This window comes from Zosterops lateralis (genome assembly GCF_965231275.1).
Source record: "Zosterops lateralis genome assembly, chromosome: 5".
NCBI classification, from domain to species: Eukaryota; Metazoa; Chordata; class Aves; order Passeriformes; family Zosteropidae; genus Zosterops; species Zosterops lateralis.
Window position 1 is genome coordinate 57,525,109 of NC_139766.1, and position 18,776 is coordinate 57,543,884.

At 36.7% G+C, this 18,776-nt stretch overlaps 1 protein-coding gene across 1 annotated transcript in view; it reads right to left on the reverse strand.

Annotated features, from left to right (window-relative positions):
- Nucleotides 1-1,188: 1,188 nt before the first annotated feature.
- INPP4B (inositol polyphosphate-4-phosphatase type II B) overlaps nt 1,189-18,776 on the reverse strand; it is a 293,656-nt gene continuing 276,068 nt past the window's right edge. The window contains 1 exon segment of the mRNA XM_083862435.1: nt 1,189-6,342. Within this exon segment, the coding sequence (XP_083718561.1) occupies nt 6,210-6,342 (133 nt within the window). The 3' untranslated portion in view covers nt 1,189-6,209.

Sequence of the window (18,776 nt, forward strand, 5' to 3'; positions counted from 1 at the left end):
AGGAAAGCTCTTGCCCAGCAGAAGCAGTATTTGTGTCCACAGTCTCTTACTGGCAGCAGTGGTCAGCCCAGTGCAGAACACTGCAGACGGTGGTTCAGAAACATCAGGTCATACACTCAAGCATGCCCTGAAGTAACATTGGAAAGGAAATTGGTGAAAACATATTTTTATTATCTATATTATTCTATCATCTCACTACAGCTGTAGGTTCCTTCTTTTTTTCTTTCTTATATTGTTGTAAGAAAAAAGTGGCTCCCAGTTGACGCAGAAAATAAAATCCATAAACATTCAAAGTGAGACAAAGTTATTTTAAAAGACTTTCACTTTTATTAGTAAGAGACAAAACTCCTAGGCCTCTGTTAGCTGAATGCTAACAGCTTTTTAAACTTATTTCCATAAGAACCACTAATTCCCAGTGTTTTCTAAAGGTTATAGAGAACCTTGTAAGTAATTAAAATCTCACTAAATATATCTCAGTAAAACTAAAAGTACTAACATATAAACAGAGTTACTAAATTATGTAACAACCTTCTAGTCATAGTACTGATAGCACAGATGAGCCACCTTTTATCATATACCCAAAAAGATCTGTTTGCTACATTTCAGCCAGCCATGGGGAACTTACCTTTCGTTGTGGTGAGAGATCATATAATAAATCTAGATACCAACAGCAGCTCAAAAAGCCAGCACAGAAGAAACCCATACTTATTTCCATGGTCCATGTAGTACCAGGCACAACACACCAGCCTTTTAAGAGTCCACATTATGAAAGGAGTTGATCTCACCTGAATTACAGACCAACAGTTATGTGAAACAAATTTCCTTATGGGCATGTGAATGTTTTGTTTTGCTTTGAACTAGAAAATGCATGACCCACCTTGTTCTGAGATGAAAGTTTTGGTAAGACTAAGAAGAATAGGAACTATTAAGTTTTTGCTCATTGCAGGCTTCTAACTGTTGTACCAGAACTTTTCTTAAATTCCTGCTCCTAGTGGTGATAAGACCTGTGACTGGGCTTCCACCAGCTCGTTTAGGAGGGAACACTCTCATCAGCATGGACAATCCTCCCTCTGGGCAACACCACCGCAATGACAATGAAAAATGAATAGCAAACAAAAAAGTCAGAAACATAAAAAATAAACATTACATTTATTTAAATAAAAATATACACATAGTGTACAATGGACATGGCTTACAGACAGCAATGAAACAAAAATGAAGTCTTGAAATATAAAAAGCATTGAATTCCTATAATTGTGCTCTGTTTCTCTGGACCTGTGTGCTCCAGAATGTAATATAGGAACATCACCACGACAAGTACACAAAAGGAAAACAAGTACCAAAGTAATTTGGGATTTTTGAAGTTTTGAAGTCAGACCATTCATTAACAGAATTACTGAAAACTTCTAAAGCATTTTGCCTGCATATAAAGAGTAAACAAACACGACTGCCAACAATTAGAGATCTAAGTAAGTGCAGCGTGGTTCATATCTCACCACTCTGAACCTGGCATGTCCAGGGCACTCTTTTGGCATAGTCAGGCTCCTAGTATAGCTCTTTTTCCTCAGTCAGCACACAAACCCTGTGCCTTGTGTTTCAGCTCTTTGGAATAGGAAGACACTGTTTCACAAGTGTCTTATAGCTTATCTATCCTGAAGTATTTGCTCATATCTGAGCAAATGCAAGTTTTTAACCTTGGATCATGAGTATCATGCTGACAGTCACGGTTGTTATATTACTTATTCAGCAGATGCTATGAAAGATAGAGGAAATAAATGTTTGAGTCCTGCAGAGTGCAAGCCAAATGCCTGGCAACACAACAGTTGAGGCATTGCATGACTAAGGGAAAAAAGTATTGTTTTAAGGACTGAAGTCTGAGAAGTCTTTTTTTTTCTCTCTAAAAAAGCAGTTTTATACTTTTTTTTGGAAAACATGCAATATACAAAGCAAGTTTGTGTTTTCAAGAGGAGCAAATTACTTTAAAGCATTTCCATTGTAAACATCTGCTTTAAGCTGCAAGGAAGTGAAAAGCAAGATGCAAATTCATGTCTCTTGGCATTGCCTATACAGTACACTTCTTTATGATAAAAAAGAGAATAAATATAGTTATCAATGGTTTCAAGTTTACAACATAACCAACTGATACAATATTCATTTAAGACTGTTAACTGATTACATATATTAATCCACACAAGTAATTTTGCTGCATAGTTTTCAATGCAATTGCTTTCTTTATTACACTGGTTAACATTCAATGCATTTTCTGCCTTTTTTTTTTTTTAATGGACCAGAGGATTTCTTGGAACTTGTGTTTAATCTAGAAATAAAAGTAAGTTTTTCCTAAAACTTTTAATAGGCATATTATAGAGTATACTTAAAAATGAAGTGTTGCACTTGTTTATACCTAAATTGGTAGTGAAGATTTAGAATACCATTACAGTTTATTCCACTGCAACTAAGTGAATTTTCATCAGGAGAGATTGATTTAGACTCAAAATTGTCAGTTAATTTCCTCATTTCACTTATGTAATGGCAAAATTCAGACAATACAAAAATTACATTGCAAAAGACTTCATTAAGGCTACTTCTCAGTTAATATTTTGTTTCAGTTGCCCTCCTAATTTTTTTTTCTTTACAACACAGACATTGCAAGGATTCCATCAAAATACACAGCTTCACATAGACAAAAATCAGATAACATAATTAAAAATTTTTGTTTCCTAATTGCTACATAAAAGCCAAAATATAAACATTAACCAGAATGTATGTTCCTCAAAAGACTTCAGAATAAAAGACCTGCCTGCTTAATGTCAGTCATAGAGACGCTATATATTATAACAATATTACAATCATTTCTGGGAAAAAGTTACTTAATCATTCTTTTCCTTATTTTAGGTAGTTTAGACTAGCTCTCTATTTAGACACTACTTTGTGGTACAAAACCCCCACGTACCTGTGTGAAGCATTGTACAAATACTGAAAGCTAGAAGCCCTGATTTCAGGATTCCTCAAGACAGACCCTGATTTGATTCCTACAATCAAATCAGATTGTCTTGTTAGACAAGATTTGGCTTTAGATGCCAGATGTATTTTTGAATTTCCATTTTTTTAGCCCTTGAGAACTGCCCTCCTCTAAAAGCGGATTATTTTATACCTTACAAAAGTTTTAAGAGAGCAGGTATGGAACAGTTTTTGTGAAGCCACCACAACCACTATGCTTACCTTATCTCTGCAAAAAAATCAATGCAGTTTGCTTATAAAAATTAAGTTTTTTAGTTTTACTCATCTGATATCCACAGTGAGCTACAAGATAATGTTCAAGACCCCAGAGATGACTGAACTCCTCTGTTAGGCATTCAAACAACTCAAAGGGCTGGAAGCAGCTGCTACAAAGAGTAAATTTACTCCAAGTAGTGCAACCTGCAGCAAACCCCTCTTTGTTTTTTCATAAAAGGCAAACCAGAAAACCCGTGGATTCTGAGCCCACAGTCAGCTGAGAACTCAGCTGGTGGCACAGCTTTTGCCCACAGGGACCACAGCAGCCCCCAGCAGGCAGTGATGAGTCAACAAAACATTTGGGCCTGTTTTGGTACAGAAGCAACAAGGCTTTTCCAGGAGACTTGGAGCACTTCAGCAGGTTTTACAAAGCTCTCCTGACCCACAAGACGTTCCAATCCAAAAATCAGTGGGAAAATTTTCAGTATTATTTAGCACAAAATCCAGCCAACTCTTCTGTAATGGCCTAAGCACAATGAAGTTTCAGTGCAGCCCACTGATGTGATTGGGGTTCTGTCTTAATTATTTTTAACAAATAAAAGATTATTTAATTTCACAAGAAAATTGTGAATGGCTGTTAAAACAAAAAGGACAGTAATCCAGTGCCATTTTTTCTTTTTCCTTATCAAATCCATGGCTTCAACATGATAAAACTACACAAAAATAACACGGTAGTGACAATGGTAATTTAGAGCCCAGGTAGGATTAAAATGCTGATGCATAATCTTGAAAGACTACTTTTCTGACAAGAAAATCTAGATAATTTCATATTTGTAACTTGACAGAATGCCAACGGGACTCAGATAAAGTAGTCTAGGTACCTATAGCACCCAGCAGGGAACACCATCCCCACTGAGATTTTTACAGATAGGTTCAGAATTACTGTACAATGGTTGGCATTTTCTACTGCACACCTGGGGGTTATTTCAGAGAACCATGAGGAATTTATCACTATCTCTATAAACTACACATGCAGGGCTTTTTAAGGTAATAATAAACATGTATACAGTGAGGGCTAGTGCAGCAGCCTGACAAAAGAAACCATTACTTTTCAAGGAAGGATTACTCTCCATAAATCCACAAAAAAGTTTTATACAGATCAGCTACATAATATTCGTAGACCCAAACACTAATTTATGCACATATCCAAGCCACCCAATGAGTATTGTCCACTTCTACTGGTACATGACAAGAAGAAATCAAGGCATTATGTTTTCATCTGTCTGAGCTTATCTGTGATGCATTGCCAACTCTTCTGACATCTACCAAAGTAATACATTCCAAGAACAAGGAAGCAATTAATAATAGCACATTATAGCACAATAGAAAAAAAAAATAGAAAAAAACCCCCTAATGCACCAAAACATTGCTTACATTACCTACTTATCTTTGAAAAAAAGTTCCAATTAGTTAATATATTGTATAGGTGAATTTCTGGCTCCACTGAGTCAATTAATATTAGAACAAGGATCTCTCTCTGATGTTTTCCTACAAACTCCAAAGCCTAATCTTGTAAATATACAAGATGGATTTAATTTTAGCCAAATGATAGATCAGTTCCATGGGATCACCCAAATAGAATTTGCAGCATCAGGCTCTTAAATTCTTTTATAGTTACCAATTTATACTCTATAATGGGTATTAATGGATTAAAAAGAATAAATTATAACTCGTAGTGCATAGAGATTTCTTTGACTTCCACAGGGATAAACAAACATTTACTTCTTTATCCACGGCAATTACAATTTTCTACAGATGCTCAAATTCCCAGGGTAGTTTCATTAGGATAAATGTCTCATACTTCTGCTCTAGACATGAAAAGAATGCATTACATAAAGGTCAGTAACCAGTGAATACCTGGGAGTTTTAAATTGTATTTCTCTTTGGGAGGCAGAAGAAGGTAATAAATAGATACAATTAGAAAACATAAACGTTCTTTGCAAGACAAATTTCAGGACTAACACAAGCTGGCAGAGCATTAACATTCATTTTTAAAGCTGATAGATCTTCATCCTAGAGTGTCTACCTGCAGCATTACAAGTTTGATGTAAATCAGCTGCAGTGGCTAACTAGTCCTAGTACAGCAGTTTACCCATAACATTTATTTTGTAATAACATACATGCTTTCATAGCCTAAAGATACGTATATACAACTTGTTTTCCCTACCACTAGAGAAAATTTCCTTTACAGGTTTACACTAAATAGGAGGTCAAATTCAGGTCACCTTACTTGTGGAATTAATCTCCCTGATTTCAGTGTGATTTATATGAAAGAGAAAAGTGTTTTTTGGCTGGGGTACACCAAGAGTGATACATCCAAATGAACTGCAGGGAATCAGAATGGAATTACTGAAATTACAGTGTGCAATTACTACAAACATATTATGAAGTTACCATGCTTATGTAAAGAAGCTAATTGCAATTATCAAAATTATTTAACATTAGCATCTTTCATAAACATTTATGTGAAGGGTTTAATCATTAGTGATCAAGACCTCAGTGCTCTGCTAGTTCCAGAAAACATTTTTTCCAGCAGTAAGAGACCCCTTAAATCAAATCTCAGGGTTTGGTTTGGAGTCAGAACGCCACCTTCTAGATTACTAATCTCTATTCCTACAGCAAATGCCATTTCCCTTTTTAATCTTCAGTCAAATGACCCCAAAGACTAATTCCAGCTGGCTTATGAGTCATACTAAGCTTCAACTTCACGAAGATAAGTTGAATATATTTGATTTTCAGAATACCCAGTCCTTTGCTTTTTCATGGTATTTTTTTCATAATGACTAACCAGATTCATTTTAATGTAAAATGGTAAAACCTGATAAAAATAACACCTCCACTGGTTATACATTCCCAATTCATACGTCATAAACAGCGGTTGTTATATTCACTAATTAGCATCATGTATGTTCCTGATTACACTTTTGTTAAGCTTAGGTGTCAGCTTTTCCATATGTCCCCTCTGGAGGTCTGTAGTACTTTGGGAAAGCCATCAGCTGTATCATGTTGAATGCATACTTTCTGCATTTGACATTCTTCAGAACATTCTCTATGCGGCATCCTTCTCTAGTGAAAGGGGGAAAAAGTACAACTTCATGAAACACAGAATAAATAAATATGCTTTATTTGTTCATTGCAGAGTTTCAGCAACAGTTGAAGTAAAAATAACAAAGATTCAACTCTACATTTTTGTTTTCCACGAGTGATGATACATCTTACAAAATTAAATCCAAGGCCAGGCCCAGTACAGTTATTGCCCTCAGAAATAGGTGGTAAGATTTTCCATCCCCCCTAACATATCTGCCCTTGAGGTTTAAAGTTCAGTAAAAAAAAATTAAATACTTTAATGATACATTTTGCTCTAATTCCAGAAATATATTTGCCTTTTAAACCTTTTCATACCTTTTTAAATTTAATTTGTTTGCTATATATGTGCGAGTATACATTGCCCTAAAATGCGCATTCTAGGAATAAGGCATTTTATTAAGTCTGGCCCTAGTGAAAGAAAGTTTCATCTCTGCTTCATTTCCTGTATGTTCAGCTTTGCAATGAAAAAAAGAGAGAATGGCTTTTCAAACAGCCCAATCCACCTCTCTGCTTTATAAAGAAAGGATGTTCGTTCACATACAGTACAAAAGTCACAAGTGCCAAAGTCAAGACATAAACAGGACTTTGTTAAAAAGAATATAAAAGTGTCTTGAAAGCAAAAGCAACTAAAGCAACAATTACAAACAGGTTAATTTCATTACAAAACAGAACTTATTCTATTCCATTTAGTTACTCTACAGAAAAGAGTTAGTTGTAGCAAAGTAATAATCATTTATTAAACGAAAACAATCCCATCAGCTAGTAACAATGAAAAAAACACAACGAAAGAGAAGTCTCACAAACCATTGCCCTGCCATATTTGTCTAGGGGTTAGTTTGTGTTGTGCAAATTCATTTATAATTTTTTGTTTGTCAGACTAATTACTCTGGAAAGAGGGGTTCAAGCATTCAGGATTCCACAACTTCTATACAGTGACAGCATTGTAAGTGGGCTTTCTTTGCGCTAATTACGGTGGGAAAGCTTTACCATGAACAGAAAGAGCAAACCAATTCACTCAATGCATAATATACTTCTCAGAGTTCAGAAAAAAAGAATGAAAACACAGTACATTTCAGACATTGGTATCTTAAAGATGAATCCTTGGGGTCTGAGACTGTAGAAATATTACAACATAATTCCTTTTTTTCTAGAGTTAGTTTGTTGCTGTTTGTAGAAAAGAAAGGAACACAAGTGAAGTTTATTGATATTTGGCTAATAGCAAAGCAAGACTTAAAATAAGCCACACAACCAGCAAGTGTGAGCTGACAAGCAGCAAGGCGACAGGATAGAAGTGTCGAGAAGTTGGCTTGTTATCAGTTAGACAGCCTGTTTCGGGATCATCCGATTCAGTCAGTGCTCCCTGGGTTTGTCTGCTGTTAGACAGGGGAAGTTAGGAACAGATAGAACAGCAGTTAAGCAGCAAAGAAAGCCAACACGCAGGTATTTTGACAAAGTGAAAGTACATAGCCATTTTGAGGAAATAAATTTATCTAAGTACTTCCAATATAAAACTCTTGTGTTCTACAGCTGGCATGGGAAGCATGATGACTGGGTGGCTACTAAGATATTAATCCTGCTGGGTGCCTTGGAGTAGTATTCACAAGTGAACATGAAATAACTTCCACAATGAACTACACTACCACTAAAATGAACACACACACTGAACAGAAATGAAATAAGGAAGCTTAAAACAAAGTTAAGGCAGCAAAGAAAAAAAGATCATGAGTATGTCACAACGCAACACTGAAAAAATAGTGTCTCCACGGTGTTCACCGGCTTTTCAGTCCTGCTTCAGTATCTATTATGAAGTTTATTGGCAGAAATAAAAAGGCGACACACTAACAGCTATTCTAAAATAGTATTAAATGATGGTAAATTGACTTCAAAAATTCATCAGTGCTGGTAACTGAGTTTCAAAGTCAATAGCAGTTTTTATTTAAAGACTTGCACTTACATTCCTCTAAGTAAATCACCTGAAGTATCTTCAAGCAACACAGGCTGGAACTAATCTGCTTACAAGAAAGTTCTACTGAATCACTCTAAATTCTTTGTTCACTGTCCCACCAGAGCAACAGGGATACCTCCCCTGTCACCTTTCCTGCTGTACTCTTGGCAGATTTTCTATAAGTAGAATTACTCACACTTCTTCAATCCCTCTGAAGATTACTTGCATACACTCAGGAGTCTTGTTTATACACTTCCTTTGGGCAGTAAAGACGGTAAGATTTTTATTTTTCTATTTACTATTAATATCCTGCGATGAAAAGATAACTTGCCATTTTTTTTTCTGTGGACTTGAGAATATCCAAATATATTAGATGACAATACAGTGCCTTTTCAGAAGCACATGTCACAAGTGTGCTTGTTTTTTCAAGAAAGAAAATGCTGGCAGACAGAAAGAGGCTGTGGGACAATGAGGGTAATGTCACACAGCCCCAGGTATGATGAAAAGGATACTCTGAAGACAGCAGCAGCCCCATTACCTTACAGAAAGCCTGCCTTTCTGATTTGTGTGTTAAAGGGTAATGCTGCATTTCTTAACCTCAGATAGCAAGAGAGGTGCAGGAGCTGCATTTTACAGATGGAATCCTAGGCAAGGGTTGATCAAAACCATTCCTTGTCCAATTTCTCTTTTGAACAAGCCTTCCACAATAAGTTCTTAGTCTTATTCTTCGCTTTGAACATTCAATGTGTATGTTACACTATGAAAGAGGTCAACACACACTATTTCAAAGAGCAAAATAAAAGAAAAAAAAAATCCCTACTATTTTCATCTAGGTCAAAGCAATTGCTGGTGGCAGTGTGCCTGCTGCTTTTGGTCTACAGATTTCAAGTGTCCATGACTAGAACTTGGGCAGAACTCAAACTGTAGTGTAGACATCCTCTCAGAAACTATCAAGGAATGAAGCTAATTGCATGATTTATTGGCTTTGTCAACACTGAAATCAGTAATACTGGGTTTCTGTCAGATCACCTCAGTTAATGCCTCTGTCCTAGGGTCCACGCACAGAACTTCCTTCCTCTTCTGTTCACAGTGACATTACTATTTGTGATCGGCTGTGAGGACTAACTGTATTGCTCTAAGTTAATGTTGTCCTTCACCATGTATTTCTAGATACTTTTAAGAACCTGCTGCTTGCTGGTTTTCCTTTTTTTTTTCCTTAATCTCTACAGCATCCCACAGGTTTGACCCTTTGACCTTTTGTCCCCTCACCCCCTTCCTACTCTTCAAGGTGAGCCTGCAGGTTTTACTCCCATTATGCCCACAATTCGTAGCTCTAGCTCAACCCCCAGCCCCATCTCTTCCTTCCCAGTCACAGAGTCCAGGTGATTTTTGTTTGCCCTGTGTCTCTTCCATCACAGACATCATATGTACTCCTACAGCTGAGTGGATGCAGAGACCAAATTTTTTTTCTCTGGAGAGATCCATCTAGGCAACAGAAAAGTTGAACATTCAGTAAGTTTGCACAGCCACTGTATCAGATTGATGGGGTACATCACATGGTTTATTCCAGCAGACTGAGCCACACTCTTGCAGGCTGTCCCTACAGGGATGAACCCTCCTGCTTCTGTGCTGTGCCTTGTTCTGTTGGACTCCACATTTCAACAGTGTGACTGGCTTTTATCTACATAGCTACAAGTCCCATTAGCATCAGTGAGATTTATGCAGGTATAATGATGAAAATACAGATAAAAGCCATTTGTTCTATTACTTTTTTTTTCAATAGAAAAGCCTGCAGTACATTTGTTCTTTGATATGCTGAAAAGAATTATCAGTGTCTTTTAACATAAAAAGTTCTATCTTCCCCCCAGGAAAACGACCGTGAACAGCTGATGCACAGGGACTTCTGTTCCACAAATTAGTCACATCATTCTATGCATGATTCAATAAGACATCCTCAAAATAGAGCAAGAGGATCCAACTCCATTATTAGCTAACTAAGAACAGGCTGAGCAGAATAACTAAATACGCTTTAATTTAAGAGGAATATTTGATCAGGGTCAAATGCCTTGCTAGCCTCTGCCAGTATTTTTCAATGCACTGCAGTGACAGCACCTTCCAAGACACCTAAAAGTGTCCTGTGCAGTGACTATTAAACAAAGCAAGGCCCTACATCCAGCTGTCAGCATCCCTGACATTGCTTCCCCTGGCTCATCCAACCCTGGAGAAGTTTTACTGCAAACAGCAGGAATCCTGATAGTGCCCTGTCAGCTGGATTTGCTTGGATTTTGACTGACAGCACAACCAGAACAGAGTGCTACATGCTAAGATGTGAAGGTACAACCGTAGTTTCAGATGATACCTCCATCACCAACTGTACTTTAACACAAAAGGGAAGAAGAGGACTCTCAAAATTACCAACAAGTTTCTATTTCACAAACAATTTTAAGAGGAGTAGGGAAAGCTTCTAAGTTTGTAACATCTGGAGTCATGAACACCCCACTAACTTATCATACAATTTTTATTCATTTACTCTCAAATCGTTCATTTGAGACTTACAGCACAGCACAAATATATTGTAACAGCCAAGGGTGCTGTAAGTTAATGACAATATAACCATTTCAGCCTGCCTTCTATCTCATTTGATGTTTTATCATCTTAAACTCCTATTGGGATAATGCTGCATGCTTATCAAATGAGACAAAAGCAAAACAGCAGGTATTTTCTGTTGTTTTCAAATTCAGATGATAAATTGTTTGAACCTCAAAGCAGTGAAGCAGAGATGATGAAAATGGTGTCAGGAAAAAGCCTCTCAAGTCCTTTTAGAATCAAGCACACACATGAGAGCACATTTTGGCTTTTGATTATCAGTCACACTGATGTCCCTGTGCAAGGATTTTGGAGGATATGATTTTCACACTTTGGGATGTATGCTTCTCTTTTTAGAACTTTTCCAGCTCCAGTTATTAGTGACTCTGGAAATGCTGAACTGTTCTACAGGAGTTCTTAAGGTTAGAATAAATAGGCAGCTTTCTATCAACAGGGATCCATTGTGCTGGTGGTGACTACAGTTTGAATTCATGTCTTTTTGTGTCTACTGCACTTTTTTGTGCAGTAAAGGAACTTTCCCTTTTTTTTTTTTTTTTTGCAGACAAATTCAAGCAAGTAGTTTCTGGTCCTGCTGTGTTTTTCTTGTCAAACTCCACTGCTGACACAGAAAAATAGCAAAAGTAAGATGTTTCTCTAGAATCCCATCTGACAATAGTAGAGACATTTCTTCAAATAGAAAGGATTGCTAACAGTTCTAAGTCTTACACAATTTTGATAACTTACTTATTCTTTTTATTTCACGACAGTCAAATTCAGAAGCAGCTTCTCTAAAGAAGTTTTTGGAATGAAACCATCCTAATTTCTACATTATATATGTCACTGGGATTGACTGAAACACTTCAGAGAATAATCACCTGTATAAATGTACAGCACTACAGTTTAAGAAGGCAGACAACTTTTTCAAAGAGAAAAGGTGGGATCCTTGTGAACATCTCCTAGCCTTTATGAAGCTGCTGCACCATAACACATCTAGAAGAATAAAACATGATTCAGAAGGAAATAAATAGGTCTCAGACTAGTCCTGAAGGATTTTGGTATCAGAGCAGAACTCAGCTAAAACATATAAAGGAATATTGGGAAACAAAATTTTATGTTGAAAGATAAATTTGATACAATAAACCTCCAACAGTTTTTAAAAATAAAAAAGTGGTCCTGCAGCATTGTTTTGAAATGGAAGCTATAGGAAGGGAACCAGCAGAGACATCTTCTATATCAATGATTTACAATTATTCTTTTTCTGATGCACATTGCTGTCAATAACTTACATTTTTTTCCCTCAAATCTACATGCCACTAAATAAAGTTGAAGATTCTAGAAATCAATTTTTGCTGCTGATGCAATCCTATAATCTCAGTTCAAAACAACCAGCATTGCTGAAACTGATGAGCAGTCTCAGATCTAAGAATACTGAGGAATTCAGTCAGTGATTTAGAGAGGCTGCTATTTAAACATACACCAAAAAACCCCCAGATTATTTATCAACTCTGTTTATCAAATTGTCACACTAAACCCCCTCTTCCTGTTTTACCTTTTGCAAGTTTTTCCCTACTTTTGTTGCTTGTGATGCCAATCCTCTATTTCCCTACCCTTTTCTTCTCTCCTTGTTTGGTTATAACGTGTCTTTTCTAATGCCTTATTTAGGAAATAAAAAGGAAGGCATATCATATAACATGAGGCTTGACCACTGAGTTGGACCAAGCAGTAGATTCATGGGGCAGTCGTGATGACAAGACACCGAGATCTTGAAAAACAGATATTATAAAATAACTGGGGGTTTTGAGCTCAAAACTATTATGGGGTTTCAGTCTGTCCAGAGCTAAAAATTCAGTTTTGAGGAGGTGGTCAGAGACAGCAAGCTACTGGAGGCTCTGCTGTGGACAGGGTACAGATTTTAAGCACTATTATGGAAAGGCCATAACAGTTCAGTACAGAGCAAAAGATTATTAAAGAAACCCTCTTGCAGCAGTATTTAATAACAGGCAAGGACACATTTGGTTTTACAGCCACACAACCATATCCAGTAAAACCCTGTTGCCTTACATGAGCAAATGGAGAGACAAAGATCCTTCAGAAGGAATGTTGAAGTCAAAACTCAATTTACATAGTTGCTCTTTTGCTCTGTTGTGTATGTGTTCTCCTTGAAGTGAAAATAATTATAAATGAGTAAATTTCCTACCTATTTTATCAGCTTAGCTGTGTTTGGATTTCCTGGGGCAAGTGAAAGACACCCTGCACTGCAGGCAACAAAAGAGCACAATTCACTCCAGCTTTGGGCTATGGAAAATCTCCCAAACTGTTGGTTCACCACAGAGCAACACCCCTACTATTTGTCTATGTTTACTTTTAACATAGCAATAACTCCAAAGAATAGATGAAAAAAGGGCAGTTTCAAGCTTCATATCTAATATGCATAAAACATATGCTGCTGGATAATATACATCTCTACCAGAGTTAATCCCAGCACTTCAGAAATCTCTGCTGATTGCAGAAGAATTAATATTTTCCTTTGTGAGTTCTGATACAGAAAGCCTGCAAGAATGTTTCTCCCTCAATATTTAGAGTATCTGTGTGGTAAAAAATAACACCAGAAAATTGTTATAGCAAAAACATAAGAAACAAAGAAAAAAATTCCAGTTAGAATCACAGTTTTTATCGCTGATGCATTTATGACACGTACATTAGCAGGTTAAATCCACCCTCAGCAGCTTAACAGCAAAACCAAGTTGATTTTCTGTGCCTGTGTCCCTTAATCTGCCAAAATGGACGGCCAGATATCGCCACATGGGAACAGTACCTTGGTCATGCCAACTCCCAAACTGCCCTGGAACCGCTCAAGAGTACACTAAATCTGCCAAAAACTGTATCAGGAAACATTTAATAATTTCACTGTATAAAATGACTGAGATCATGTTCTAGAATCTACCCTGCAGTGGTTTTCAATTTACAAGTGTGGGCAGAGGCTTCAAGTCTTGCAGCGTCATTGTGGTGACTGTGTGAGAGATTAGCTTCAGAACTGAAAAGTGATGGGTTTGCAGAAGGGATTCTTCTTTACCTGTCAAGACTGCTGAGAAGTTTTTGAAACATGATTTTCACCTCTATTATAGTCCAAGGAAAGGATTTGCTGTTTCATTCTGCTATTTACCAATAGTGCTCTGCAGTATTACACATCTATTCTACAAAGATTTCTCTTTCTATCAAAAAATACAGTTCTAATAATCTTCCTAGACACTCTTCTATAAAGTATTAGGATTACAGACATATGGGAATTTCTCAGGACAAAACTGCTAAATCTTTCCTGACAAACTTCTCTTGCAAGGTTTGAAATTCAGTCCAATGTACAATCAAAACTAAAGCAAATGTGGTCTATATCTTTGTGTAGGAAAACAACCAAGCAAAACCCCACAGGTTTTACCTTGGGTTAAGCTCTGAATACCTACAACATTTCCCATCCATAAGGTAATGGCTCTGCCATAATTGGTTAGTGAGTCACACTGGTTTCCAGACTGTTTCTGCGACAGTAAGAAAGTTTTACTGAAGATGTGTTTATACATTTAGCTCACATAGCACAGTGAAACATAAATCCTTGATAAATTCTTTCATATGTCTAATCAGGTTTAAATACTTTCTGTTGACCATGAAAATAAATCTTTGTGAGTCATCCCTTTTCTTTTGGCAAAGATTTTTTTAGTCTTTTTTCCCATGCTGAGGACAAGTAACAAAGCTGATTTAAGAGGCAAGAAAGGGCTTCCTACATGAGTTAACAGACATGTGTGAAAGACGATGCTTAAAACCTGTCATTCATTTCTAGGTGTTCAAATCTATGGGTAGGATGACAAAATTAAGGTCAGAGAACTGCTGGTGTAAAAAGAAGACCATTTAACCTGTCTTGCATCTCTAATTTGGGTATTTAAAGGCAAGAGGGTGCTGAACAGCAGGAATTCTAAATTTGAATGTTGTGACTTGCTGGTTTTTCTGCCTGCAGCTTCAGTTTGAGATATATGAAAGGAGAAATGCAACTGCTTCTCTTTAATGACACCAACTCACAGCCTCTTCGTGGGATTAACCAAAGTGTGAGTCATAAACCACAGCCAACTGCTCTTCCCTTTCAGCTAAATAATGCCAGTTCATTAAAAACTTTCAACTAATACTGATACATTTTTTAAACACCACAAAACCATTTTGAGATATGACCTATGCTGATCCCAGCTGTTCTTTGAACAGCATATACAGTCTGTGGGTATATTTATACAAGGGGAATTTGTGCACATATAGATTCCCCAATCACAAAAAAACCCAAAAAACCAAAATAAACAACAAAAAAATAAACAACAAAAAAAGAAGCACCTAAATCTGAGTTTAGATGCTGCCAGAAACAAAAAATGTAGCCCTGCTTTGGTTAGGTAGGCAGTTAACCAAAATAACCTATCTAAAAATGCATAGTCTGGGATGCAGACTGTAGCAACCTAAAAATTGTACCCCAACAGTACTACCAATAAACCACCTTCTCTTCTCTTTAGCGGGTAGATTTTAAAAGAACTTTGTAAAATGTAAAGAAAATTATATTTGAATCTGAAATACACTACTTTTTTCTGTGTACTTCCTTCAGGGAAAATGACAAGGCTGGATAAAAATCTCATTTAAATACCTTGAATGAATTTGTTGTCTTTTCTGCCAATAAATACAATGTGGAGACTTAGAGGAATAAACCCTTCTATGAGAAATTAGGAGTGAATGCAATTCTTTCATCTTACTTGTTTCGTTTCAGCATCTTTTTAGAAGATGGCCTAAGTTTTGAAGCCTGTTCTTCAGAAGGAAGCGGTTTTCTTTCCCAAGTACCAAGGAGGAGAACTGAAACTGAAATCTTTTAAACAATATATTGAATACAAGCTTTTTCTCTTTGGTTACTAAGTTGCATTTGTAAGGAAATTTTTATTTGAATGCTACTGCAGATTTGTTAAGAAGTTCATTGTATCTCACAAAGACAATATTAGCACAGACTCACTTTTTGAGAAAAAATAGCACTGCACTGACAGGAAGAACAAAGAGATGAAAACCCATACTGTTTTTCCCCCAGTATCAAAAAAGAAAAAGACTTTTGGAAGATAAGAGATCACTAAAGACTAAAAATTCAATAAGCCTTATATTTACCTTCTGCATTCCTAAATCTTTACTGGCAGAAAGGAGTAAATAATTTATAACACAGGTGCAAATATCTTCCTCTCTATAATAATGCTACGTTTTTCTTACTGCTACAAAGAGCTGAAGGAACATGGTTTTGCTCAGTGCAGTCACAGTAATTGTCAGTTTGCCAAAGATCAAACGTGCAGCTCTCAGGATAAGCTCTATGAACTACGCTCAGGACTCCCTGAGCAGAAGAGGAGTTCACTACACTGTCAGCATCACTTAACCATGAGCTAAGTCCCTGACAGATGAAAAAAAATAGCAATTTACTTCCTGACCTGGACTGAACTACCAGATACATATTAATTTTTTATAAAGTCAGTCTTTCCTGTGTTGCAGACTGTGTTCTCTCAAACACACAATCAGTAGTGAGGAAACATTCTTACCAGAGTTTTCACCACAATGCCTTGGGACCACCTACAGAATCTGCCAATTCCTGAAAGTTTGGAGTCTCTGGTTTTGAGATATTTTAAGCATGAACGTTCCCAAGCACATGTTCACCAAACCACATATGCAACTGCCAAGCTGAACAGCAATGGGACTTTCCCCTTTTGGTGGTAATTGCAATCACAAGTAAGTGGAATGGATGCCATTTTTAAATAGTTACAATTGGGAAAAGAGGCTGTTTTACCATGAAAAATCCAAAACATATAAAAAAATTGGAAACATTCAAGATTTTGTGAGAAACATTCATCCATTATTCTTTTCCTCTGAAGAAGCAGCAAACCAGTAGCAATGTTGGAGTATTTCCTTCCTTCCTTCCCTCCCTCCCTTGTATGGGACACAGAAGGTAGCAAGTGGGTATAAATCTCTCACTGGGAGAGTGGAGATTTATCTTTGTCTACAGTGCATTTTTAGTAGAAAAAAAAAAATGCACTCTATCATGTGCACTGTTTATCTTGCACACTGGAAGGAAAACGGTTTAAGAAACATTTCAGTGTATCATCATATTGTGGTGCTCTCACTTTAGACAAATGCTGCTCCAATTTTCCAGAAAAAACCTGTATTTTGAATAATTTCAAAATATTAGACAACACTGACTGAGGTTGTGCTGGGGGCAATGCCAGTGCCTCCCATTTTACACTCTCTTTATAAGAATATAGTTCTCAACACAGGTCTGAGACACATTAAATCCTGGTATTGCTCATGTTTCTGGCCATGTTTTCTTTAATCACCAGGAAAATCAGTAACATTTATTCACATGCTTTGGGTGTTTGGATTGAATAAATACGAGTCAGAGGCCAGGTGTTCATGCAGAAAAATCTACAGTGCAGCCAAAAAGCACATAGGTTGTTAATGAGAAACGTTTCAGCCTCTCCAAACGCCTGTAATGTCAGGCCTTAAGGAATTCTGCTTCCTTTTTAATTTCTAATAAACGCTAATGCTCTTCAATTATATTGCAACTCATCCCAGGTTAACCTCATTGGGAATGATATTACCTTTCCAGCTGAGAGAGGGGTGTCAGCACTCACAGTCCTCTCTAGCACTTGTTCATGGCCAGTGGACTATGAAAAAGTGCAGCCAAAATCCAAAAAGGTCAGAGTAGGCTGATGCTGTCCCTGTTTTTTGGATAATCCTGAGCTTCTGTGGCTGTTGGACAGCACTTACAGGCTTCTGGTAACTAAATAATTTTGCTTTTTAAAAAATATCTCAACTATTCTTATAGCTTTATTCTCAATCACCCTTTATTAAAAACTTATTATTAGTTCACATCATCTTGTCAGAGCCTGGTATACACATGGAATGGAGTCTGCTTGTCTCTTTTTATTAGTATTCAATTCTGTGTTTGTTAAATACGCTATTAATGCACTGCTACTGACAGATTAAATAAAATCTATAAAACACAAAAGCTGCAATTAAACAGCAAAAGTAATTTTAAAAAATTATCTCTGCTGAGCTACAGGCATCTCTTGTTATCTCATTAATGTACACAGGGGACAGGGTTGGCTTGTGCACTGTTTATGTACCATGTGGTTCATAATATCCTTCCTACTCTCAGAATGTGAGAGTTGGTTAAAACAAGCACTCTTAATTCCCTGAACTACTTTCCTTTAGTTTTTCTCCTTGCATGAATTGTTAATGATGGCAGATATGTGATTCAAACAAAGCTAAAGACATGTGAGTTCAGGCCAGCAGCTGCATTTGTCAGACAAGCATGCTCGTCAATGCAGACAGAGTATTTTGGTGCATGAAATAATAAATGACATTTTCCCAGGTATGGTGCACAGTAATGAAACATATGCAGAACACTGTAGAAAATGTAAAATATGATAATCCTCCCCAAGATGGAATTGCTCACAGATAATGGAAATTTCAGTGGAAAAATAATGGGTTTATATTTGACCAATAACGTTCTCTCGAGTACAGAATAATTTAATGACTGAAGAAGCAACAGACAACCTGAGGGCAAGGAAGGAGTTCTCTACCAAACACTTGCTTCCATAAAGAGAACATACTTCATTTAGAAAGCTTCCTCTCCCTCCCATTCATTCAAATGATTAACTGCATATTTTTACTAACGAACACTGATCATAAGTTCTTTTTCAAAAATAAACACATCAAATTACAATGGTAGAAAAAATAGAGCAACATTTAATGAAATACTGAAAAACTACTCTTCAGTATAAAGGTATAACTTCTACACATCTATCTACTCAAAATGGCTAAATATTTGCAGAAC